The sequence below is a fragment of the Mustela nigripes genome, chromosome 7, assembly GCF_022355385.1.
Source record: "Mustela nigripes isolate SB6536 chromosome 7, MUSNIG.SB6536, whole genome shotgun sequence".
Lineage (NCBI taxonomy): Eukaryota > Metazoa > Chordata > Mammalia > Carnivora > Mustelidae > Mustela > Mustela nigripes.
Genome location: NC_081563.1, coordinates 96,597,964 through 96,625,058, shown reverse-complemented (window position 1 = coordinate 96,625,058; position 27,095 = coordinate 96,597,964). Strand labels below are relative to the sequence as shown.

At 43.6% G+C, this 27,095-nt stretch overlaps 1 protein-coding gene across 1 annotated transcript in view; it reads left to right on the top strand.

Annotated features, from left to right (window-relative positions):
* The window catches only part of SLC24A3 (solute carrier family 24 member 3), a 483,820-nt gene extending 457,432 nt beyond the window's left edge, over positions 1 to 26,388 (top strand). Inside the window, exons 16-17 of the mRNA XM_059406468.1 lie at positions 20,988 to 21,053; positions 24,439 to 26,388. Coding sequence (XP_059262451.1) covers positions 20,988 to 21,053; positions 24,439 to 24,588 — 216 coding nt within the window. The 3' untranslated portion in view covers positions 24,589 to 26,388. The remainder of the gene's footprint in view (positions 1 to 20,987; positions 21,054 to 24,438) is intronic.
* Positions 26,389 to 27,095: the final 707 nt, after the last annotated feature.

The window sequence follows — 27,095 nt, the reverse complement described above, 5'->3', positions numbered from 1 at the left end:
TTAGCATGAAGTGAGTCCAGTGTAAGTGGAACAAAGTGACCATAGGGGAGGCTCCCATGATTTGAGAGGCAGTTGGGAGTCTAGGCAGGGTCAGGTCATGTGGGTGCTCATCAGACAATTGAAAAAATAATGACATTCAAACTTACATGACAATATGGATTTAGAAAATGATGTTTTTGATGACTTTTATGAGCGATTCAGCAGCACGAGTTTTAATCCTGGGCCCTAAGGTATAAGGATCTCTCAGCCTTGGCTAACTGTAATATAAACAGATATCCATCAGGAAGGCCAGTTCTTCAATATCCCTCAACAGTTCACCCTAAATATCATACCTCCCAGACTACTTGCCATCTCAGACATTTCATAGATCCAAGCCAGTGCCCTCAGAGCCCTTGTCCCTGAAGGTGCCCTGTTTCAGGGGCAGATGACTCTGTCTCAAATGCGCACATCCCATCACTCTTCCCATTGGAAATGATGTCCCTTCTTCCAGGTGTGTCTCATGCAGAATTTCTCTCTGGACCCTCCCCAGCATCACCACCAAATGGGACCTCTCTCCACAGCCTTTGTTTCTATCTCACCATGGCTGTTATCCTAAATCTTGAACTTGCTTCATCTTTTTTTTTTTTTAGATTTTATTTATTAATTTGACAGAGAGAGAGAGATTACAAGTAGGCAGAGAGAGAGAGGGGGAAACGGGCCCTGTGCTGAGCAGAGCCCAATGCGGGGCTCAATCCCAAGACCCTGAAACCATGACCTGAGCCAAAGGCAGAGGCTTAACCCACTGAGCCACCCAGGTGGCCCGCTTCATCTTCTTAAGTGACACATATAAAAGAGACACTGAAGAAATGCCCTCCAGGTTGGCCACTGAAAGGACATCATTAGGTGGTCACAGAATTCCAGATAATCTTCTGAAGATGTTATGAGTGGTGTTGTTTTCAGTCAGGCCCTTATGAAGGGGTTTGATTTTTATGCTAGAATGTCAACAGGTGGCAGTAAGATATTCAAGTGTCAGATAGAAAACATACTTATTCTGGACAGTTTGTGCTCTGTTTTCTAAGAGAAAGATCTCATGTGAGAGGTATTTTGTTTCTCAATTGGGGGGGTTGGAAGGAGTGGGGGGCTCTTCCTTTCAATTACAGTGTAGTTGATGCAAAATGTTAGTTTCAGGGATATAGCATAGTGATTCCACAAGTCTCTATGTTGTGTTGTGCTCACCACAATTATAACTGCCATCTATGACCATACAACACTATTATAATACCATTGACTATACTCCCTATGTTGTACCTTCTGTAGCCATGGCTTCTTCATTCCACGACTGCAGCCTGTACCTCTATAATGGGAGGTATTTGGGGAGATCCATGACCACCCTCAAGTTCATTGACTCACCAGGAGTATTCACAGGACTCAGCAGCAGGTCTTAGTCATGGCTAAGGTTTATTATAGCAAGGGATATGGAATAAAAGCAGAGCAGTGGAAAAATGAAATGCATCAGGAGAAATCAAGAGAGGTTAGATGTGGGCTTCCAACTACTGCCCCTCCCAGTCAGATAAGATGTGCTTTCTCTCTAGCAGCAAACTATAGGGCCATGTGTGAACTATATTCATGGAAGTCCACTGGAGTCTGAGGCTTTTATGGAGGGCTGGTCAGGCGGGTATATTCCTGCTCAATGAACATCATGATAGTAGAACTCAGAATCCCAACCCAGACACCAGATAAACATCATAAAGCTTACTAACCAATCCTGACAAGCTGTAGCGCAAACCCCATTGCTTTTTGAGGACAAAACAACATCATCCGCCAATTACATAAAGAACATTCCAAGGACCACATTCTTGGAGATTGGCTGAAGGTCAGTCATGGTTCTAGGCTCCTCTAGAGGCTCACAAAGATTAAGTCACCAGACCTCCTGCATTAACACATTCTGCATAGAAGATCAAATTAGAATGTATATGTTAGAATAAGTATCACTGCTGCTATGTCACAAACAACCCCCAAAATTTCACTGGGGTAGCCCAACAAGGGTTTATTTCTTGCCCCAGGTTCATTGCAGATATTTCCACTCTGGCAGCTTCCATGGTTCTCCAAACAGAAACTTAAGGATTGGGGCTTATTTCATCCTGTGGTTCTATCCTCTTGGAGTCCTTCCCCAATAGACATAGAAAGTAGAGAAAATAAGGGCATGGAAGATTATGTAGATCTTTTTCTAACAAGGACAGAAAGTGGTGGGTGCCCTGCCTGTTCCCACCCATTGTCCAGATGAGCAAACATTTCCATTAAGATGCAAGAAGGATCCAGAACACTTGTTTAGCTGTGCATCCAGGAAGGAGAGTAGATGTGGGTGTTAGTGGACACTAACAACTTCTAAAGTCTAGGGTGTCAGGTTGAGAGTTGGAGCCACCAAGAGGGTTTGCTGGACAACCTCTTACTGGAGCCATTAAATTGCTATTTTCTGAGGCATCAATCCATGGTCATAGGGCTTTTTTCCCCACCACAACAACCATCCTGGGGTACATTGACTAATCCTGCCTTTTTACGTTCCTTTTTCTGGGTCATATGTAGACCCTCCCTCTCCCAGTTAATACACCTTTCCTGTACTTAAGTTGAAAACAATACTATCGATTATATTGAATCTCTCTCATTAAAGTCACTGCTTCCTTAAAATACAAGTTCACCTTGATTCTGTTTGCCATTCCTCACCTAATCTCTTGGGTTTTTCTACAGTCAAGCCATCCTTTTTTAATTAAATTTTTTATTAACGTATAATGTATTATTTGCCGCAGGGGTGCAGGTCTGTGAATCATCAGGCTTACACAGCACACTCACCAGAGCACATACCCTCCCCAATGTCCATAACCAAACCACCCTCTCCATACCCCTCCTCCCCCCAGCAACCCTCAGTTTGTTTTGTGAGATTAAGAGTCTCATGGTTTGTCTCCCACCCAATCCCATCTTGTTTCATTTTTTCCTTCCCTACCCCCCAAACACTCTACATCGCCTCTCAAATTCCTCATATCAGAGAGATCATATGATAATTGTCTTTCTCTAATTGACTTATTTCACTCAGCATAATACCCTCTAGTTCCATCCACATCATCTCAAATGGCAAGATTTCATTTCTTTTGATGGCTACATAGTATTCCATTGTATATATATACCACATCTATTTTATCCATTCACCTGTTGATGGACATCTAGGTTCTTCCCATAGTTTGGCTATTGTGGACATTGCTGCTATAAACATTCAGGCGCACATGCTCCTTCAGATCACTACATTTGTATCTTTAGGGTAAATACCCAGTAGTGTGATTGCTGGGTCATAGTCTAGCTCTATTTTCAACTTTTTGAGGAATCTCCATGCTGTTTTCCAGAGTGGCTGCACCAGCTTGCATTCCCACCAACAGTGTAGGAGGAACTTGACTTTGTTATTCCTTTTTTCTGGTTATAAAAATAGCTCATGGTCTTTACAGGAAAATTAGAGAAACTCTAATTAGAGAACACTTGAACACTTGATCAGTTCAGGCCCAATAGAACTTTCTTTAATGATGGAAATATTCTATATTGTACTGTCAAATATAGTAGCTACTAGCTCCTTAAGACTTTTCAAGAACTTGAAATATGGTTGGTTCAAGTGAAGATCCAGACTTTTAATTTTAATTTCATTTTAATTAATTTCAATCTATGTAGCCACATGTGGCTCATGGCAGCCCATCCAATTCTGCAGGTTCAGAGGATGCAATAAAAATCATGCACCGTTCAGTCCTAAAAATCAGTTGCTAATATTTTAGCATATTTTTCTTTCCACTTTGATTCATTGTACAATCGCTGAAGACTTCATTGTACAATCGCTTTTTTACTCCTTATCGTAGCAAACACATTGTCCTTAAAATCTTATAGAGACATCATTTTTAAAGACAACCTCATATTCTAGTTACACCAAAATTTACTTAACCATGCTGCTGCCATTAGACACATATTGCTTCAAGATTTTGGGGATTATAAATAATGATGTGACATACATCTTTGTATATCGATCTTACAGATTTTGGAGATCTATAAAAATTCTAATTAAAACTGTATTTGTATTTGAGGTTATTTTCCCAAAGCTGGAGTTGTTACATAGAATATGAATGCTGTGACACTCTTTGCACATCCCTAATTATTTTTCCAAATGACAGTATTCCTTATTTGTCTTTATTTCATTTCCAAGATTTGGAGGAAGCTTCATGGCACCCTCTTATTCTCTCTCTCTCTCTCTTTTTTAACACGGGCTGACCATTTTTTTAACAACGTTCTGACCATTAGGGTGAGCTTCCTCATGACACATAGTATGGGGCGTGTATGTACTTGAGCCATGAAAAAAGTGTCAAATATAATGGGAATAGCCCAACCTCACTTCCTTTGGAAGTATCGCTTGTGACCCTCTGTCATTTAATCATACTCAGTCTTGGTTGTCTCCCTACCTCCACAGGCTGCTCCATGCAATGTTCCATCTCTCATTTCATGGTCTACATTTAGATCCCATCTTCACTGGCACCCCAGACTCTGCCTAGCCTCTGTGCTTCTTAACCCAGTACAGAGCCCTGAGTGTGGATCTGTTGAGTCCCCCCAGCAAACCCACCTGGTGTGTTCCTCTGTTTCATTTCCTCACTTATCTCTTATTAAAGTTATGAAAAAGTAAAATTCAGACTTGTGTGAATTTTAACTACTTTTTGTTGCCTCTGGTGATGACTAGAGAGTAGTGGCTAAAAAGCAGGCAGCAAAAAAGATGAAAAGAAACCGTGCTCCAAATATCCTGGAAAATTGATCCATGAATAATAGACTTTTACCACATTGACTCTCTCCAGCAGCAGAGGATGCACAAACAGGAGCAGGGGATGAACATCACTCCAATGTTTATAAGATCCATTGAACCATTGTGTTTATTTTTTCTATATTGTGGTTACAATGTACAACCATATAAGGTGAAATCAAAACCTTTCCAAACAAACAACAACAACTTATTCTAGAAGCAAACTGATTCCTCCCCCTAGCTTTGAACTCCCCTTGACTGAATATGGGCATCAGGCCTGAAATTCCAATTCAGCAAAGCACATTTTGTGCCGTAAATGAACCACAGTGATCTTCCATCCTTTCCCGTCCTTCTGACATTCTCCCAACACTCTTCAGAGAGCAGGAAATTAAGCATAATTCTCATTCAGTAACACCCACAGCCATGAAAACATATGCTTTTCAGGTTCCAAACTTTAGTGACAGGGTGACATCATGAAGACAAAAATTCAGGCCCTGTTAGATGTTTAGCCCAAATTCATGTTTTCCGTTTGTAGATGACATAATTGGTTCACTCTGGTCATTCTTTTGGGATTGTGCAAGAAGCACATCTAATCGTGTGGTGAAGATGGCCCTGAACTGAAGTGGAGGGGGAAATACAGGAGAAGAAACAGGCCACTTCTGTGATCAACAGCCATTGCACACAGGAGGGCGCTCCTGGTGGAACTTTTGGTCAGAAGACAGGAGAAAGACACGTCCATGTTGCATTTTCATCCAAATGCTATTTCTGTTCTCAGTCAGAGAGATCTTCATTTTATTCCCAGGATATAAGCATCCAATGTAGGCCTCACTTTTGAGAGCAGAAAATCAATAACATTCTCTATAAACAGTTCATGAACCCCAGGGAAATCAAGATTTTTTATACATGGTGTGAGGTAGGGGTCCAGTTTCATTGTTTTGAATGTGGACGTGTTTGTTTTAGCACCATGTGTTGAAAGGAGATTTCATTTTGAACTTTCAAAATTCAAACAAAAATATTTGATAACTTATTTTTCTTTTATTTTTACAAAATTTGAGTATAGTTGGCACATAATATTACCTTAGTTTCAGATGTACAACTTAGTGTTTTGACAAGTTAATACACTATGCTTTGTTTACCACAAGTATAGCTACTGTCTATTCTACCTCACTATTACAATATAATTGACTGTATTCCTTATACTCTTTTACTCGCATGGCTTACTCATTCCATAACTGGAGGCCTTCACCCATTTTTCCCAACACCCCACCTCCCTCCCCTCTGGCAACCATCAGTTTATGCTTTGTACTTATAAGTCTAATTCTGTTCTTTGTTTATTCATATTTTTAGATTCCACTTATGAGTGGAATCATAATAGTATTTGTCTTTCTCAGCCTGATTTATTTCACTTAGCCTAATAGCCTCTAGGTCCATCCATGTTGTCTCAAATGTCATGATCTCATCCTTTTTTATGGCAGTATAAATACTTAGGTGTGTATGTATATATATGTGTATGTGCATATGTATATATGTACACACACACACACATTACATCTTCCTTATCAATTTATCTATTGATGGATGCTTATGTTCCATGTCTTGACTATTATAAATAATGTGCAATAATCATAAGGGTGCATTTATCTTCTTGAGATAATGTTTTTGTTCTCTCTTTGTAAATATCCAGTAGTGGAATGACTAGATCATATGGTATTTCTACTTTTAACTTTTTAAGGAACCTCCATATTGTTTTCCATAGTGACTGCACCAATTTACATTCTCACCAGCAATGCACAAGGGTTACTTTTTCTCCATATCCTTGCAAATACTTGTTATTTCTTGTCTTTTTGATTTTAGCCATTCTGACAGAGGTGAGGTGATATCTCATTGTGGTTTTGATTTGTATTTCCCTGATAATGTGACAATAAGCATCTTTTCATGTATCTTTTGGCTATCTGTAATCTTTGGAAAGATGTCTGCTTATTTTTCAATAATATTTATGACTTAGGAAATATTAGGAAGCCCATGATTGTATTTAGTTAAAGCTAGGTACTCTAGAACCCTGTATTTTATAAGTAGTATAATCGTAACTATCAGGAAAAGTTTTGAGCCTAACTGAGACTGAACGTAAAGTTGAATGGTCAAGAAGAAGGGGATAACAGCCAGGTGAGCTGAATTAAGGAAGGACAGAGTAACAAAAGCATCCGCAGAGCCTAGTGGCATTCTTTAAGATGCTACTTTTTTCTTATTTTACTCAGCTAGCTTGATCTCTTTGGTTGAAAGGGCATTCAACAACAACAAAAAAAGGATACCTCAGGTCCTTACCACATGCCTAGCTCTCTAGCCCTTCCACATGCTGTCCAAATACAGCATCACACTGCACATCTATAATCTCTTCCCCACGTCCCTATGGATCCATTCTCTTCCTACCTTGTCTGGTAGTTGTGCACCCACATCATCTACCTGCTACTAGAATCTGAGTGTAGGACCACATCCACTTCATGTTTGCCATTCACGTTGCACACTTTTCCATCTTACACATAGCAGGATATTTCTCTTGTTTAAATAGAGAGTAGGGGTGCCTGCGTGGCTCAGTCATTAAGCGACTGCTTTGGGCTCAGGTCCTGATCCCAGGGTCCTAGGACTGAGCCCCACATCAGGCTTCCTGCTGAGCAGGGCAGGAAGCCTTCTTCTCCCCCTCCTACTCCCCCGGCTTGTGTTTCCTCTCTTGCTGTGTCTCTCTCTGTCGAATAAATAAATAAAATCTTAATAAAGAAAAGAAAGAAAGAGGAAAGAAAAGAAAGGAAGGAAGGAAGAAAGAAATACATTTTATTTCCTCAAAAGTGGAGGCAAGCAACTCCTTAGACATGAGTAGATCCTGAGAGCTTTGCCAGGTTAAAAATATATTATATATATACATATATAATATATACAATTATATAAATATATAATTAAATATAATTAGAATATATTTTATATATTTTTATATTTTTATATAATTATATAATTATACTATATAATATATAGTATAATATGAATCCACTATACTATATATAGTATAATTATAATTATAAAATATATATTATATATTATATCTATAGATATATATTTTATATAAATTATATTTTATATAAATATAAATTATTATTTCATATAAATTATTTTATATAAATCATCTATAGATTATATATTTTATATAATTTAATATAAATTAATAATTTTATATAAATATATAATATATATTATATATATGCACAAGGGTTACTTTTAGATAGTATACTATCTATATTATATATATTTTTAATTTATATTATATATTTTATATATATATATATAAAAAATATATTTTCATTCCACTACTGGATATTTACAAAGAGAGAACAAAAACATTAACTCAAGAAGATAAATGCACCCTTATGATTATTGCACATTATTTACAATAGTCAAGACATGGAACATAAGCATCCATCAATAGATAAATTGATAAGGAAGATGTAATGTGTGTGTGTACATATATACATATGCACATACACATATATATACATACACACCTAAGTATTTATAGTGCAATATTACCCTGCCACATATATAATATGTATATTATATTATATATTTTATTATATGTATAATGTATATATATAGTATTAGTATATATATGTACATATACATATATACATATATATTTTATATATGTACTATATATACTATAATGTATACTATATATTATACTATATATACTATATATAGTTTATATGTAATTTTATATATATATGATTATAATTATAATATATATACTATAATTATAATATATATACTATAATATATAATTATAATTATAATATATACTATAATATATATACTATATATACTAATATATATACTATATATATAATTATAATATATATACTATACATACTATAATGAATACTATAGTATACATTATATACTATAATTATATATATACTATATATAATTATAATTATAATATATATACTATAATGTATACTATATATACTATAAAGCTAAATCAAGCTCTGCAGCTTTCCATAAAGAAAGAAGAACCTGAAAAACCATAAAAGATGCTTAATCATAGGAAACAAATGGAGGGTTACTGGAGGGGAGGGAAGTGGGGGAATAGAGTAACTGGGTGATAGACATTAAGGAGGGCACATGATGTAATGAACACTGGGTATGATTTAAGATGATGACGAATCATTGGACTCTACCTCTGAAACCAGTAATGCATTATATGTTAATTAATTGAATTTAAATTTTTTTTTTAAAGGGAAGGAGACAACTCCTGACCCCCACATTCCCATCCTAGAAGTCCCACAGATATGGTGGCAGCTAAAATCCTTGCTGCCCTAGGCCATGGTGCATTATATTTCTACAGTGGGTTTCTGACTGAAGGTTGGAGGAAACATTCTGGATCCTTCCATGAGGATTACATGTTTATTCAGTCCCTGGGTCCCCACCTGGCTTTCACCAGGACCCCTTGGCCAGCCCTCAATTCCCAGACATATTTGAGGGGCATCTCCATGTAACCTCATGGCACGACACAGAACTCACCTGGAAAAATAGTTTCAGGTTCATGAAAAGGCAAACTTAAGGGTTTATTTGCCATGAGCATCTTGCCTTCCCTCTTAACCTCCAGCTTTTCCTGGGAGAGAGGCTTCATTTCTGGAAGGACACCCAGGGGCCTCCTTCCATGTAGCATGGCAGTAATCCATGACATCTCTGCATCTCTCACATCAGAAGCTAGAAGACTGCGCGGGTTTAATAGACTCTCCTGCCCTCCCAACGGACTTGCTGACAATTCTGAAGCAATTTTTCCATCTCTACTAGATGGAACTTCCAAGTCATAATTACTGGATAATTACCATCAAGGCAGCTGTTTTGTGCATACTATTACGTTCAGCCATTTGATAGGAATAAATGCAGTTTTACAGATTTTGACATTTCTTAGTACTTGTGGTTTGCTCAGAAGCCAGTTAGCTACCTAAGTGCCTGAAACATTTCTGAAAGTCAGAATTTGGAAAATGAGCACTTCTTGTCCTGTTTTTGTGATGAATGTCTGTTCTACATGCTCTAACAGACTTAAGAAAGTCACCAAGCAGGCTCCAGGAAGCCAGGACAATACTCAGATCTCTGAGCTAGGGCTTAGAAATGCAAAATGAATCCACAAAGTAATAGAGGGAGAAAGAGACTTTTTTTTTTTCCCTAAGCCAAGAGCCCATCTAACTCCAGAATCCACGAAGGTAAAAGGAAGAGGTGATCAGAAATATTCTTTTCCCATCCTTCCTGCCCAATTCATTCTTTTTCTGACACACATTAACTGAATGCTTACTGTGTGCTAAGCTGGTAACCCCCATTGGGGAAGCGTCAGTGAGCAGGCCAGACACTGTCCTATGCCCTGGGGCTGCAGCATCTGGAAGGAGACAGTTATACAAGCAATTCCAAAACAAAGTGTGATTCGTGCCTTCCTAAGGTTGGTTGTGTGGGAGTTGCACAGTATATGGCAGGGGTTGGGGACCTCCAATGCTTGTAAGGAAGTGGTGCTTATTCTGAGAATCCAAGATTATCAGGAGCCAAGCAGGTAAAGAATGTGAGAGGAATAGTTTTTAGAAGAGGAATATCCAAAACAGCTTCACACACTGAAGGACCTGACGGTGACAGCTGGGATAGGGGGAGGGTGTGAGGGGTAAGAAGTGGCAAAGTGGAGGGATGAGTGGCCAGGATGAGTTCAGAGACAGAGAGGGGCCATGTGCTAAAGGATAGGGGAGCTAGAGTCACGGCAGTGGAAAATGAAGGAGATAAAGGAGGGAGTAGTGTGATTGCGTGTGCCTTTTAGAAAGAAGATTCTGACTACTTCATAAAGAAGAGGTCGGAGCCAGATCAGACTGATGACAGCAAGATCAGTTATGAGGCATTTGCAGGAGAGAGATAATATAGTGAACTAGACTAGGATAGTTGTATAAGTTAGCTATTCTACCATAATGCTGTGTAACAAACCATGTGCAAACTCAGCAGCCTGCATACATTATCATGTATTTCTCATTCATGCATCTGTGAGGTGACAGGTGTTTGGCCAATCTAGGTTTGGCTCCAAGGTTCAGATGGGGCTCTTCCTTGTGTCTCTCATCCTCTTTGTACCAGTGACTTCCTGAGACACATTCCTTGTAGGATCAATGCACAAAAGGTCGTGTCAATGATAGAAGTACCTTTCAAACCCATGTTTGTGTTAAATCCACTAATATCCCATTGGCTAAAGCAGATCACATGGCCAAGCCCAACTCCAAGAGGCAGAGAAATGCCTCTGCCCACCATGAGGCTGTGGAAAGGGAGTGGACACAGAACTCTAGTACAGGGGAGAGGAAATGAGACCAGTGACCTGCTCTTCCTCAGTTGTAGCAGTAAAGCAAGAGAACAATGAAAGACACCAGAAGAAACTGCAGAATAAAATTCAGCAGGACCTAGTGGTTGCTTTAGCATCAGCCCTAAATATCTGTTAATGGGGAGGTGAGATATTTAGGTGAGCCCTAAATATCTGTTAATGGGGTAAGACAAGGGTCTGGTCATCCAAAGATTTTGTTGACTGTTGTGAAAAGTTTGGGTTATATTCTAACTGCCGTTGAGGATTCAAGCAAGGTAGAAGCATGATTCACTTTATGTTTTAAGATCATATTTGATTCTGTTTGGAAATGTATTATGAGAAGGCCAGGAAAAGGAAAAGAAGTTAGGGAGGTAACAAAAAGATCCTGGTGACATGGGCTAAGGTAGTATGAGTATAAAAAGGGAGAGAAAGAGGGGCACCTGGGTGGCTCAGTGGGTTAAAGCCTCTGCCTTCAGCTTAGGTCATGATCCCAGGGTCCTGGGATGGAGCCTTGCATCGGGCTCTCTGCTCAGCAGCGAGCCTGCTTTCTCCTCTCTCTCTGCCTGCCTCTCTGCCTACTTGTGATCTCTCTCGCTCTGTCAAATAAATAAATAAAATCTTTTTTTTAAAAAGGAAGAAAAAGATTTTCAAAAGAAATGACAAGATTTTCTGATGGCTGTTTGGAGGGGATGAGAAAAAGAAAAATTGAAGGTCACTTCTGTGTCCTTTATGGAGATGGGAAGACAGGTGGTGGGGTGGGGAACATATTTAGGAAATGTCAAGGGGTCCCTTTAGGACAGATTAAGTTTGATATGTGTGAGGGTCATCCAAGTGGAGAGAGCAGATAGACAGTGAGATAAATGTGCCTGACTTTAGGGGTAAGGTCTCAGCTGCAGGCATAAACTTGGGAGTCAGTAGCTTTAAATGGTTTTCAAAGCATAAAGATCATAAAGGAAGTAAATGTAGCTAGAGAAGAGAGCCCAGAACTATATCTTGATGTTGGGTCAGGAAAAATAAAAACATCCAGGGAAGAAGACTGAGGAGCAGTCAGCCAGAAATGGCGGTTATGGATCCAGGAGAATATTTCAAGGGTGGAGTGGCCAAGTACATCAAGGTTTTCCCTGAAGAGTTCTTCTAAGACCAACCATCAGCCAACCACCTCCTCCTCCAAGAAGGCTGCTCCCACCAAATTTACTCCCTCCAGAATCACATGGGACTGTCATCTCTGGCATGCAGAAATTGAATCTCTCTCAACGAGTGCTTCCTGGCACCCAGGTGTGGGCCCATGTGGAATAAGTCCATGGGCCAGTTCTTAAGTGCCTTCCACATCATTCCTTCTCATCTTTAGTAGTAAGCATTCCCACATCATTCCAACACCTGGCACTGTTCCAGCTGCTAGGACCGTTTTCCTTTGTTCTGAAAATCCCTTCCCAAACCCTCAGAGGACAGTGCGGCACTGGAGCCAGCTCTTATGTCTCTGGAGAAGAGACTGAATGGCTTTTTGTAACCCTGCCTTCAGCGAGGCCATATTGGTGGTTTATACCCAGCCAGAGCAGACTGTTCCCACCATGCAAAGCAACAAAATGCCAGAATGCCACTAACAGGGCCAGTCTACGAAACTGTTCCCACAGCATCTGGATAGCGAATTTGGGGATAGTTTCCAGACATCTTACTGAATGGTTCTTCTTGATGTTGTCCTAGCAGAGTTCCTGGGAGCTACAGTGATGCTACCCAATCCCATGAACACAAGCTTTGCTTAGATTTCAGGCACTGTGTCAGGAAAATGAGGTGATATTTGGGGGAAGGCAGTGTCTTTACAGGTCCCCTATGGATGGGCTTACCTGAGTTGCCTAAGGCCTGAAGCTTATTCATTTCACTATCCGAGTTTAGATTCCCCCAGAAACCATTCAGTCCTGAGACAAAGGTTTGCGTGATGTGGGTGTTGGGGAGGAGTGGGAAACTCCAGTGGGGGATGAGAAGGGGGATGGACAGGGAAGGCAGCCAACCAAAGTCATAGTGACAGGAGCGGAGTCCCTGAGTGTGAGACTCTAGGAAATGGTATGCACACCCATCCTAGAATGACCCCATCTGAGGGGCAGGGGAGCTGTGTGGTTATGCACTCACCCCGAAAGTCATTGATACAGCACAGTTTGGCACTTCCAGAGTTTGGAGAAAAAGCCCTTCAGGCACAGACACTGGTACTGGTTGTGGAGAGGTTGCTTGTCCCAGAAAAATCATGAGAAGGGACACTAGGACATGGATGGGGTCCCAGAAGCATCTGCCACAGGGATCTGTGGTTCTTAGAATTTATTCAGGACAGTTTCAGAAATGATAAGCAGGAAAGGCCAAGATACAACCTTTGAGGATTCTTAGTGTGTAAAGAGAACTCTAGCATTTTCCCTGCGCCCTGCAGGGTGCAAGGAAGAGTCTAAAATTTACTGTTGGAATTCCAATTCTCAGTCTACACTGATCCCTTACCAGCTCCCTGGCCTTTTATGATGTTATGGTTTATAAGAAATACACGTTTGATCTTCATCCCTGTTTCTAGCACAGAGCTCCTAAAACTTCTGGAATTTTCCCAATGATGAGAGCTATAAGATGTCTTCTGTTATGTTAATGAGGTGACTTTCCTATCCCACCTAAGGATGGGAGCTGGTGACCAGGAGAACCAACCACGTGATTAAAAGGTTGAAACTTCCAGTCCTACCCCGACCACCAGGGAGAGGAGAGAGGCTAGAAGTTGAATCAGTTGCCAAGAGCCAACGATTTAATCAATTCCCTATGCAGCAAAGCCTCTCTACACACCCAGAAGGATGGGGTTCAGAGAGCTTCTGGGTTAGTGAACACGTGGAGATTTGGGGAGAGTGGTTTGCTTGGAGACAACATGGAGGCTTTTCTCCCTTTCCCCATACCTCACCCTGTGTATCTCTCCCATCTGGCTGCTCTCATCTTTTTATAACACACAGTCATCTAGTCAGTAAAATGTGTTCCTGAGTTCTATGAGCCTCTCTAACAAGCTAATCAAACCCAAGGCGGGGGAGGGGGGTGTCCTTGGAATCTCCAATCTGTAGCTAGTCTATCAGAAGCACAGGTGATATCCGGACTTGTGATTGGCATCTGGGGGCGGGGAAGACAGTTTTGTAGGACTGAGTCCTTCCCCTGTGTGATCTGATGCTTTCACTGATAAATAGTGTCAGAATTGAGTGAAATTGTTGGGGCGCCTGCGTGGCTCAGGCGGTTAAGCGTCTGCCTTCAGCTTAGGTCATGATCCAGGAGTCCTGGGATCGAGTCCCACCCACATCAAGCCCCACATTGAGTCCTGCACTGAGCTCCCTGCTCGACAGAGTCTGATTCTCCCTCTGCCTCTCTCCCTGCACATGCTCTCTCTCTCAAATAAATAAGTAAATAAATTATTTTTAAAAAGAAAAAGAATTGAGTTAAATTGTAGGACATCTATCTGGGATCATAGAAATGCTTGGATGTGTGGAGAAAACCCACACCCACACACAAATGGGAATTGGTGAGCAGAGCATCAACTGTCTCATCTTTACATGGGGAAAACAAAACCTACCCCCCCATCTCCAGAATCGCCACTAGAATTCCACACTCTATGTTTGTGAGAGTCCTCTGGATGGGACCGGACACATGCAGATCAGCTGATGAGCTGTCACCAAAACGCCTCTTCTCTCTAGGCGTATTCACTTTCTCACCTCATTTAATTTTTCCGGGAAGGAGATTCCTGTCCGGTGATATTTCACAACATCAAACCAAGGCTAGACACATCCATTTGGAGCCTACACCCACACGAATGTTCAAATTACCCAAATCTGAAAATGCAAAGCCACATGCAGCATGCATTCCAGGTCATAAATAAACTAGCAAAAATCCAGGGGCTCCTTAGTTTTCCTATAAGAATTCCTCTGAATGTGGGGAGCTGACCTCAAACCCTAGGGAGATTTTAAACTATAATATGGGAAAGTCAGAATCTTTGAGGCTGGGGATTTTGGATCCCTTAACTGGGTAGGATTTAGGGAACTCTTTATGAACCCTGTGCACAAATAAACTAGGTCTGAATGGGCATCTGTGTGTGCATTAAGATGAAAAAATATATGTGCATGATGGGCTCAATTTCTGTTGACTCGGCAACCGGCCAGCCTTCTGTTTTCTCTGCAGCAACTACCATGAGGGAATTAGAGAATGAATTCACATATTTTGAAGGCAAGAAATAAGAACAGTGTTCAGTGTCAGGGCAGTTGTGCCTTGAATGCTCTTGGGTGGGCATTGCCATGGAGATTTGCTGCATTTGCACTTTGTGGACCCTGCATCTGCGTCTCAGGAAGCAGGGAAACCATTGTTTAGAACAACACTATGCACAGCTAGAGCTCCAAGTCTTTTGCAAAGGTAGTCTAGAGATGAGAAGGGTCCGTGCTATTGCTGGCTTAGCACACCCCAAGAAACTAGTTTTTGAGGGGGTTGAGTTAAATATGCTGCCCTTAGGGAAACTTACTGGGGTGATGAAAATGTTTTATAGCTTGTTGAGAGGTAGGTTACATGGGTACAAGCATTTGTCAAAACTTAGCCAATAAGAGAGATTTGACCCTTTACTATATGCAAATTATACCTCATTTTTTTGTTTAAAAGAAACAAAACTATTTTGATGTCCTCTCACTGTTTTGCTTAAAAAGATCAGCTTAAAGCCACCCCCATGTTGGTCTCCTCATCCAGCTCTGAAATCTTGCCCCATGCCACTCAGCCTTACTGCCTCCAACATGCACATGCACCCTATATGTGTACAAACACACCCCACGTGTATGCACACACATGCATGTACTCACGCACATGCACAAGCACACACACATGCTCAGCATCACCCACAGATGTTTATTTAAATTTAAGTACAGTATATGTAGACAAGTGGGGAGTTAGGTGCTGGGTGGAAGAAGGAAAAACTGAAGACCAAGCATCTGCCTCAGAGCAGTGGGACTGGCTGGAGAGGAGGGAAGGCTACACAGACAAGGTTGGGAAATGATCTGCATCAAAAGTGGAGCTAGGGCCAGCGAGGGCTCAGTGAACTTGGAAGATTCAAAAGGACTGAGGGAGAGATGGGCAGAATAGAGCGGAGGTTGAGTAGGGGGTACGCAACCCATCTGACCTGACTGAGGTTCCAAAAGGGAGACAGCAGTGTGCTAAGGTGAGGAAGGTGAATCTCTCCTGTTTAGAGAGGCTCCTAGTGCCCAGCTAGAGAGACAGGATGCTGGGATGTGAAAGAGCATGTTTGAGGTCCCAGAAGACCCCCCTGGCTGTCTTCATTATCTTCATTCCTGCTTCTCCTGTGGGTGACAAGGGCCTCTATAGGTCTCTTATCATTGTGTTTGTGAATTATAAAATCAATGCATGTTGATAGCCCCAAACTAGATGAGAATAACTAGATGAGCTGTGATATATTTTTGCTGTTACAAAAATAAATGAACTATTGATGTAATGAAAAATACAAAGGAAATGAAGAAATACTTTAAAAATTCTGCTGAGTAAAAGAATCCTGATGTAAAAGAACACACATTATAGGGCTCCATTTATATGAACTTTCTTGGACAGGCTAAGCCTAGAAGCAGTGACTTATCTTGGGTGAGACTGATGAGGGAACAAGAGAACTTTCTGGGGAGGATGGAAGTGCTCTCTACCATGGTTACAGTTTAGGTTTAGGTTACACAGGTATATGCATTTCTCAGAAACTCAGAAACTACTGAGCAGTATAGTTATGATTTGTGAATTCCACCATATGGAAATTGCATCTAGAAACAAACGACCTGTGAACTATAATGGTTTTAAAAAATGGTGTAATTCTTTCAACTTTTCGGAATGTTTGAAAACTTTCATAATAAAATGGTAGGTGAAAAAAGGCTACATGCATTAATAAAAAAATGAAGTGGGGAAAGGGGACAGGGAATGTTGGATAGGATTGCATTGCTTCTGGAATACTATCTGGAAATGGCAGCTGGGGTTGCCCTGCTCCCAGCCTCTCTGTGAAAAGTACACCCTGCTCCATTTCACTTCTGCAAAGGAAATGGATTCATCATTCATACAGAAGCATGTGGTCTGTGCTCAGCCTTGTGCAAGGCAGAGGATAAAGTCAGACATGGTCCCCACCCTTACTCTGTTTGTCATCTACTAAGGCTTTGAAGAGGGGACTCGTAGGTGGTGAGTTTATAAAAGAAGCAGCCAGGGGTACCAGAGAAGGGATTAGGCAGCTCATGGGTTGAGTGGAGAATAATGGACCAGACACAGTGAGAACTCACTATACACTTGGTCCTTTTCAAGCTTTTTAACATGTATTAATTCAGTGAGTCCTCACAACCACCTCATGAGGTAGAAATTGTATTATCCCCATTTTACTTCTCAGAAAACTGAGACATGGGAAGTTAATTCACTTTTCCATGATGATACAGAAAGTGGGTGACTGAACAAGGATTCAGAAGGGGTTTGGTAAACTGGATCAGGAGCCCATGCCCCAAACTAGGGATCAACAGACATTCTGGAAAGGGCAAGGGGGGAAATATTTTAAGCCTCATGGGCCTTATGGTCTCTATGGAACTTCTCGGCTCTACCACTGCAGAAGTAGACAATATGCAAACGAACGAGCTGAGCTCCAATAAATTTCATCTACAAAATCAGGCAGTGGGCCAGACTCGGCCCATGGCCCATAGCTGGCCACCTCTTGCCCCAAACCATCCGTAGTCTCCAGTGATTGGGAGATGTTCAAGTTGGACCCAGAGGCAACTGAAGGAACCCTAATTCCTGACTGCCATGTCTGTGTGGAGATGAGGGTTCAGATAGCAAGAACTCAATACAGGCTTTGAGACCCCAGGTCTGTAATGAATGAAAATACAAAAATTACCTCTAGATGCATGTGGCAATCTGTTACCAAAGGATGACTGCAGAGAAAAAGGTGAAAATGTGAAATATACTAAAAAATTCCACCAAGTCAGTTGTCTTTAGTCTTTGGAGCCAGGTTTAGAATTTTAAAAGCACCACTCTTTGAGATTTTATGTCAATGGAGGAAGAATAAAGTTCCAAAGCTCTAGCTGAACATGATTGATTTTGAAAAGATAGAAGGCTTGGCCAAAGAGAAGGTACCTGCTTAGAGCCTAGCTCTCATGGCTCTTGGTTTCCAAAGGGCAGGAAATCACTTTACTCAATTCTTCTTGCTGACAAGGATTCAACCCTAGAGCTCAAAGGGTGAGCTGGGCTGTGAATACATTGGCCCCGTGCTTAGCAGAATCCATGCATTGTTGACAGATAAGAGCTCAAAAGGGTTTCTGAGTGTGTGCTCACATCTTCAGGGTAAGCCCAAGGCCTGCATGACAGAGACAGCCCCTGTAGGCCCTTCTTCATTCTGCATAGGAGCTGCCATCTTGCTCTGAGGAGCCCTGCCCCTGCCCTCCAACTCTGGCCAGGTACATGTGGGATTATCATAGGTTCAGTATGGACAGAATACTTTTTCAGTATTCATGCTATACTCCTAGATATTAGCCTTTCTATCCCTACACAACTACTGAAAGGAGGAAATCTTTCTATAGGCAAATCAAAGGTTTGCAGGAAGATAAGCTACCAGCTGGACAGGGATGGATCCGATCCTTCATGGTTCTTTTGTTTTGTTTTGTTTTGTTTTAAGATTTTATTTATTATTTGACAGACAGAGACCACAAGTAGGCAGAGAGGCAGGCAGAGAGAGAGAGAGGAGGAATCAGGCTCCCTGCTGAGCAGAGATCCCAGGACCCTGGGATCATGACCTGAGCCGAAGGCAGAGGCTTAACCCACTGAGCCACCCAGGTTCCCAGATCCTTTGTTTTTTTACATGAACTTACCCAGGTTAACCCACTGCTTTAGTATCACAGAGATATGATTTGAGTCCTTTGCTCTTCCGAAGGCATTTGGTGGCTAGGAATAATTTCCAGTTGGGGTTCAGTCAATGGTTGGCTCACACGGATTGTGCTAGCAGGAGAGAGGGACTCCCTCTGTGACAGAACATTGCATAAGAAGATATGGTATGTCCCTGGATCCCCACACAAAGGTTTTGACTGTTAAGGGCATGGAGTTTCCTGTCACCAAAAGGTAAAGTGAACACACCCACCTACAGAGACACCCCCATGTTCGCATACCTACACCCCAGGGGTGAACTGGTAAAAGGGTGCCAAGAGGCACCTTGAACCTTGTCAGAAGGGCCCCAAACCACTTCTAGTAATAGTCACCACTCAGTTCTCTCATAAAATGATCAACCTGCCTTGCTTTTCCTTCCTGTAGGTACAGGTGAGCCTTTGATTCCCAGCAGAACAGTGTATGTTGGTCGGGGCTCTGTGGTCCCCAAGCCTCTATGCAGATAAGATTTTCCAAGAGAACTGGTGGAAATGAATGTCAAAGTCCTAGCCCCCAAACCTTTGGAGATCAGAAGTGGATTTAGCCTCAGTACCAGCTCAAAGTTCTTAAACTTTCTCATACATCAGAATCATCTGGAGGGCCCCATCCCAAAGTTTCTGATTCAGGAAGTCTGGGTGGGGACTGAGATTCTGCATTTCTTTTTTTAAGATTTTATTTATTTATTTGTCAGAGAGAGAAAGGGAGAGAGAGCAAGCGAGCACAGGCAAACAGAGTGGCAGGCAGAGGCAGAGGGAGAAGCAGGCTCCCCGCCAAGCAAGGAGCCCGATGTGGGACTCGATCCCAGGATGCTGGGATCATGACCTGAGCCAAAGGCAGCCGCTTAACCAACGGAGCCACCCAGACGTCCTGAGATCCTGCATTTCTAATAAACCCCCAAATGATTCTCGTCCAGGGAGGATGCTTCGAGCATGGCTACTCTCAGGCATACTTCCTATTTCAGGGTAGACGACCTCATGACCTTTGACCTAGGTCAAGGCAGAAGGGACATCTTCTCTACACTATGAAAGAAACTTTGTAATCTTTTTTGGCCAGGTGGCCTCTAAATATTCTCTACCTGTCCTACCCAATACCTCAGCCACTAATCACATGTGGCTCTTAAAATGTAAATCTGAATTAATTGAAGATAAGATTAAAATTTTTGTTCAGCTGGACAAGCCACATGTGCCTAATGGCTGCCATATGGGACAACGCAGATACAGGACATTTTCATCATGACAGAAATTTCTGCTGGACAGTGCTATCTTATAAGAATTCCAAAAATTGTTTCTCTCTTTCTCCTCAGTGTTTGGCAGTTCACTCACTATCTTACCCTGAAAGACAAACAAAACAAAATCCTTTTACGAATACCAGGAATGGAATGTTAACTCTTTCCTCTTCTTTGCTTGCTGACAAGAGCAAGATTCACCCATCTCTTCCCATCCAGTCTGTGGGCAGTTCACAGACAATTGAATGCAAAAGAGATAACAAGTTTAGTAATACTTTTCAAAATATTGCTCCCATCCCTCAGTGTCACGAGATTTACCCTAAAAGTTGTATGTCAAGAAAGTGCGTGCTCCCTGGAGGTCAGGTCCACAGCAAAGTGTTGTGGGCACCAAGAATCAGGCTGCACACCACAGAGAATTCAGGTGGCCATGGAGCACCCCAGCGGACCCTATCTCTGGAGGGTAGGATGGGGTTGGACTGAGAGGGGACAAGACAAGGACGCCCCTGGCTGTCCTATGAAAGTGCATACCCCTGCTCCCAGCAGAGTGGCAGAGCATGGCTGTCCAAGCTCCCTTTTGTTTGTCGTTCTAAAGGAGAGATTTGGACTGATCGCCACTTAGATTCGCTTCAGCCCCTGCACTGAGCAGATGCCTTTTTAGAAGCCTAACTGCACATCCTTTCTTACAGATACGGCTGAACAGCAGAGGACTGATCTACTCCGTGGGCTTACTCTTGGCCTCCGTCTTTGTCACGGTAGGCTACAGCTCCTTCCCCTCTCGAGTTCCTGTGACTCCTCTCCCCTCACCCCCAGCCCCACCTTTGGGTTCTTTGGCTACAGAGTTTGTTTGGACACCAGATGGGCTTGGCCTCCGGGATGAGGACAATTGGCCTACAGATGTCCCATCTCCTTCATGGCTGTTTTCTTTAGAAGTGGATCCTAGCAACTCACTAGAAAGCCTTCCCTCTGTATGAGAGGAGCCAGCCCTCCTCTGAGAAGCGTGGCCCTGCCTCATGTCAAGCCCAAGCCATTTTTATCAAAAGCAAAGGAGAGATCCACTTTTTCTACAAGATTAGTCAAGAAAAGGGTAGATTCCAATTAATTATCTGTTCCAGGTTAGTAAGCATCTCCATAAATCCATGGATTTGACCAACATTCAGAGACTAAGAATACAGTGTTTTACTGAAGTGTACTTTGATGCCATTCTGCTGTCTTGGCCATTATATCTACTTGTATAATTTGATATTCCAACTCAGCTGTCATGTTTTGGTGGAAATCAATTTGCACCAACACATGGACTGGTCCACATGAAGTATCCATTAACATACAAGTAGGCAGTTGAATTTTCACATTAGAAAACATTGAGATGCAGTGTGTTTCTTCCTGAAATTTTCAAGGAAACAGACATTGAATTACACTGGCATGTGAACATCCATATGCTAGAGAACAGGAACTCAGAAGATCAGGCAGGAAGCTGGAGGTCATTGACAGGATCATGCTGTGAGTCAAATGTCAAGGATTCACTAAGGCAAACACAGCCTTACACAAAAGTGGGAATCTATGCAATTCTTTGTTCTGTAGCTTAGGAGTTTCTTTGGGTCTCATGTGACCTAGGCTTATGATACCTGTCATAGCCACACATTATGCTCATTGCTTTGCATACATTTTCCCATTTGGACCTCACCACATGCCCATCAAGTAGCCGCTCTACCAGCCCCATTATACAGATGAACATCTGAGACAGCTAGAGGAATTGACACCAAATAAATGAAGGGGCAAGCCATCTGACATCAGAGCGCATGCTTACAGCTACACTTGTACAACCTGTAGGAGATGAGTCTAGCCTCCACCTGGGATATTGAAATGGGGTTGCTAGAAGATGGAAGAGAAGTAGATTTGTCAGCAGCGGGGGAAGAGCAATCTCAAACATCTTGAGCTTTCAGTGCCTGTTCGACACCCAAGGGAACGGTCAAAAAAGCCACTGGAAAGATGAGTCTGAGCTCAGGAGAAACATTCAAGCTGGAGGCCCCAGAACATGGATGGTATTTAAAGACGTGCAATTAGATGCAGGCAGCAAGGGGGTGAGCAAGGACAGAGAAGAGAAGAGGCCCAACATCCGAGACTTGGTGCCCTCCAGAGGTCAAGATGATGATAATAAAACAGCAAAAGAAACAGAGTAGCAGTTAGAGAGGTAGGAGGAAAACCAGGGGAGTCTGGCATCTGGAAGCCAAGTGGAGAAGGTATTTCAGGGTGGAGGGAGTGATCGGCTCTCTCAGGGAGATGAGTCCTGAGTACTGGCCGCTCAGATTAGCGATATGACATTATTGGTGCTCTTGGTGAGAGGGTAGTTTTGTGGGGCAATGAGACAGAAGGTTAAGTAGAACGAGTTAGTGGAGAATGGAAGGAGAGAAATTGGACAAAGTGGTATTTACCACTCTTTCAAGTCATCCTGCTGTAAAGAAAGGAGAGAAATGTCTATCCAGAAAAAATGTAGCTGTTTTTTTAAGAGGAGAGAAGTAGCAGGATTCTTTTATCCCAGTTGGAGTAATCCAGAGGTGGCGTGGGGAGGGGTAGTTTCTGGGGCCATGTCTTGAGTGGTAAGGGAGGTGGGCTTGTGTACTCATGTGGAGGAGTGCACCGTGGACAGAGCCGTGGGCATCGGGTCCTCACTAGCAAGAGAGAAGGCGAGCAAGTGGGTCTGGTGGTGGGAGCTCTGTGGATGGGAACATGGTCATGTGCTGAGAGTGAAGGGGGAAGTAGGGGTTAAGGGGGGTCTGAGAAGAGAGGAAAGGCTGGAAACAACCATGCAAGAAAAGGAGAGAGTGCGCACTTAGAGAAATGTGGGAGGATTGCCATTAATGGCCCGCTTGAGATTTCTGGGCTTGAATTTAAAGGGAGACCCTTCGGCATGGCCAGGCATTTTCCTCCAGCAGCACAGAAGGAATGTGGATTCCCTGGAAGCTAGGCTCAAACCCAAGGCTGGGGCTTCACCGACATCATGAGAGAGGCCAATGAATGGCAGTAGATGCCCAGGGATGGTTCTAGAAATTGCTGGTGGGATTTTGGCAGGGTAAGGTGGAACATGGGTGGGTCCAGGGGATGGCGTGCGGTGGAATGGTGGTGGTAGCAATGAGTTCTGGGTCCTTGCAGGTCTGTAGAGTTTCAGGAGGGAGGCTTCCAGACGGACTAAGCTAGAAAGAGGAGATGGCAGTCAGAGAGTGGGATGAAGGACACTGAGAGGATAGAGTCGTTCCTGTTCTTACTCATCGCCGGCTCTCAGCTGCAGAAGCATCCAGCAGAACCTGTACAGTGGCCTTTGCCTGCACCTGCACTGACAGTGGCATTGGTCACGTGTGGGTGTGGAGCCCATGATATGGGGCTAGTGCAACTGGGCAACTTAGTTTTTAATATTACTTATGTCCAGATTTGGGTGGCCACATGAGACTAGCGCAGTGCAGGTGCAGGGTTGGAGATGGGGTGGAGGACAGGTGTTGGGAAAATCCTCTCCATGGACGATGAAATTGTGGGGAAGGAAGTTCGGGTGCCGTAGATGGGGAGTGGCAGTGAGTGGGACTCAGGGATCTGAGGAAAGGGGAAGGCAAGAGGTCGGGTGTGCAGTGCAGACTGTAGCCAGATGAGATGGAGTGTGACTGTTAGAAGGCTTTAGATTCCAAACTGGGTGTTTTGGGGAAAGCAGCAGTGAGGAGCAAGTGGTACAACTACCTTGCCTCCAGGCATAGGAATGAAAGAGATAGTGGCCACCACCTGCCAGGAGATGCGTCCTCAGGAAGAGCCAGGGGCTGCTTGGGGACAAGAGGCTGAAGAGAGAACAGGGGCTGTGGGCACAGAGCAGTGCTGGGTTGAAGTTCAGGGTTAGTGTGGTGGCCGCAGTGCCTGTGTCGGTTGGTCCCATTGTTAGGACTTTCTAAAGTTGTTTTAGAGTTCTGACTTCCCTTCTTGATTTTGGTGCTCTGATCTTCCAAAACGTGAGCGATGAGCTCGAAGGGTGCTCACAGACAATCGGTGCCGGGCGAAGTCGGCCACTGGCGGCCCCTCTCCCTCCTCCACCCCCCACATCCCCCCTTCCCCTCCCGGCGCCGCCTCTTCCGGCGCCCTCTGACCCGGCTGTGTGTGTTGCAGGTGTTTGGCGTTCACCTGAACAAGTGGCAGCTGGACAAGAAGCTCGGGTGCGGGTGCCTTTTCCTGTACGGCGTATTCCTGTGCTTCTCCATCATGACGGAGTTCAACGTGTTCACGTTTGTGAACTTGCCCATGTGCGGCGACCACTGACCCGCCCGGCCGCCCACCGAGCCTTGGGCCTCCTTTTCTGTGCAATACAAGATCCAGCCGCACCCCGAGTCACGCGGGCCGCCCCCGTCCCCGGGGCCGGGGCCTCTGGCTCTCCCGCGCTGGTCACAGGCCTCCGCTCCTGCCTCGGTGGCCCAGGCTGTCCCCGCCCCTCCCTGCCCCCACCCTCCTCCCCGGGTTCCTCCGGCCCACCCCTTCCCGTCTCCTCCCGTGTGAAGACTCTGACATCCGCGTGAATTTTCAAGCTCCATTTTTGAACAGTGACTGAGATTCTGGGGGAAAAACAAACAAAACAAAACTGGCTGCTAACTGGCCCAAGCCAGGCAAAACTTACTACAAACCCTCCTCCTTTTTTAAGTTATTGGATGGAAGACAAACCTAATTTATGACCTGAGACTGTCAAAGGAATAGAGAGGAGAGGGTCTATCGATGCTAGGGAGTGTCTGGGATTTCGTTATGTTTCGAGGTGACGGCTAGGTGACTGGGTTTGGGGAGGTTGTTTCACTTGGGGAGGGGGGCTTCCCCCTTTTCTTCCTTTTCTTCCAGAGACGGAGAGCTTCTCTTGCCTCTTCTTTCACGGGGCTCTGGATCAGCAGAGCCGCGGCCGTCCCTGCCGCGTGTTCTGGGATCGCATCCCAGGCGCGGTAGACTAGGCACGGAAGTAGCGCTTAGGAGACGCCCATGTGGGCGGGGCCACCGGGGACAGACGCGTGACGTTTCATAGCGGAGGTCGCCTCCCGGAAGTCCCATAGGCGTTACCCAGGGGGCGCGAGGCTTTCGAGGAAGAAGACCGCTTCCCACGTAGCCATTAGGACCATCTTTTTCTCACTAGGTACCTTCTAGTCTCTCAAGCAATAGTTCTAGCCTGCCTGAGGCCTTGGACGAGGGGCCCCGGTTCCATTCCCCGACTGTGACAGGGCCAGGCAGTCAGCGCCAGAAGCTTCCCAGCCCGTTGAGTCCCTGAGAGGCGCGCTCGTCGCTTGCTGTTTGTGGGGTGACAGGGAGTGACCCAGAGGCCACCACTGCTTTTCGTGCAGGAGTTACAGACACTGGTTTCTTGGAAAATGGAGAGAAGCACACTTTGCACAGACGTCGTCAATAAAGTCCCGATTTGCCACTCGGTATTGAGTACACTGGACCCTGACGGCTGGCTCTTGGGCCAGCGTCCTTCCTCCTGGGACGCCTCCACCAAGCTGCCCCAGCTCCGCCCCTCCCATCCTGGAGGGATGGCCCGGGAAGGAGAAAACAGAGAACTGACTGACACCTTCGGAACCACAGAATGTGTTCAATGCAGACTTGCTCAAGGGCCTAAGTTATTGTGAACGTTGTTGCCAATCACTGCTCAACAGCCCTGCTAGATTTTGTATGATGCTGAATTATTATGCAGACTAATTCCACCGAGTTGATACCCACCCATGCTTGTTACACTTGTATTTATTGAAACTGTGGATTCTTGCCCGTGCTGCCCCCTGTATTTACTTTAAGCACTGATCACTTATCATTCATTCAGTATGGTTTTCCGCCCCCGTCCCTTGTACACATTCTGGTATGAATTGTAAAAATAACCTGCTACATATTGGTTGAATGTTTTCTGTCAGTGGTGCAAACCGAGGCCAGCGTTAGCCGATGGGGCACCTGCCCGAAGGAGGAACGGGAGAGGAAATCACCAATCTGGGCTCTCAGAGCTAAGACACACGTATTGATTCTGTTGCACATTTTGCACTGGTTTATGGAGATTGTTTTCTTGGACGGATCGTGTAAAATAAACTTCTCTGTTCTGTATCCTTCCTTGAGCAGCGCACTTTACTTCCTCTCCTAGGGTGTTGCCTGTTTTAACTACACTGACCAGTATGATTGGAAGGAAGCGGCCAGGTGTTCGTGCTTCTACTCTTTCTGGGTGGGCTCACCTGGAAAGCTGGCAAGTGTCTGGTGGATTGCAAGTATGAAGTTGCAAATCGTGGGTCTTCTCTCAAGGTTGCAGGGACTTTGGATCTGTCATCCTGTAGCATCCGTGCAATGCTTCATTAGGAATTCTTTCAGCTGGACTGAGAGGAAGAAATTCCATCTCTGCTGATAATGTTCAGCAACGTTCAAGTTCTTTATCCTGTCTGATCTGCTACTTTTCAGTTGCGAAAACTCATACTTCCCTGAAGCTAACTCCTACAAAGGGAGACACACAATTTTGTAATAAGCCCCATTCTTATCCTGAGTGACTCTCAAGAAATAATTACCCGATCTAAAAGTAGACCAAGGTTAGTGAACAAGGCAGATTTCCACTTGAAGCAACAGAATTCATTTATAGGAATCAGAAGAAAAACTGCCAGTAAGCCACAGCACCAACTTTTATTTAATTATGTAAAAATACATATATATTCCTCTTGGAGCATCTGGGTGGTTCATTTGGTTAAGTCCCTGACTCTTGATCTCAATTCAGGTCTTGATCTCAGGGTGGTGAATTCAAGCCCCATGCTGGGCTCAACCTGGGTGTA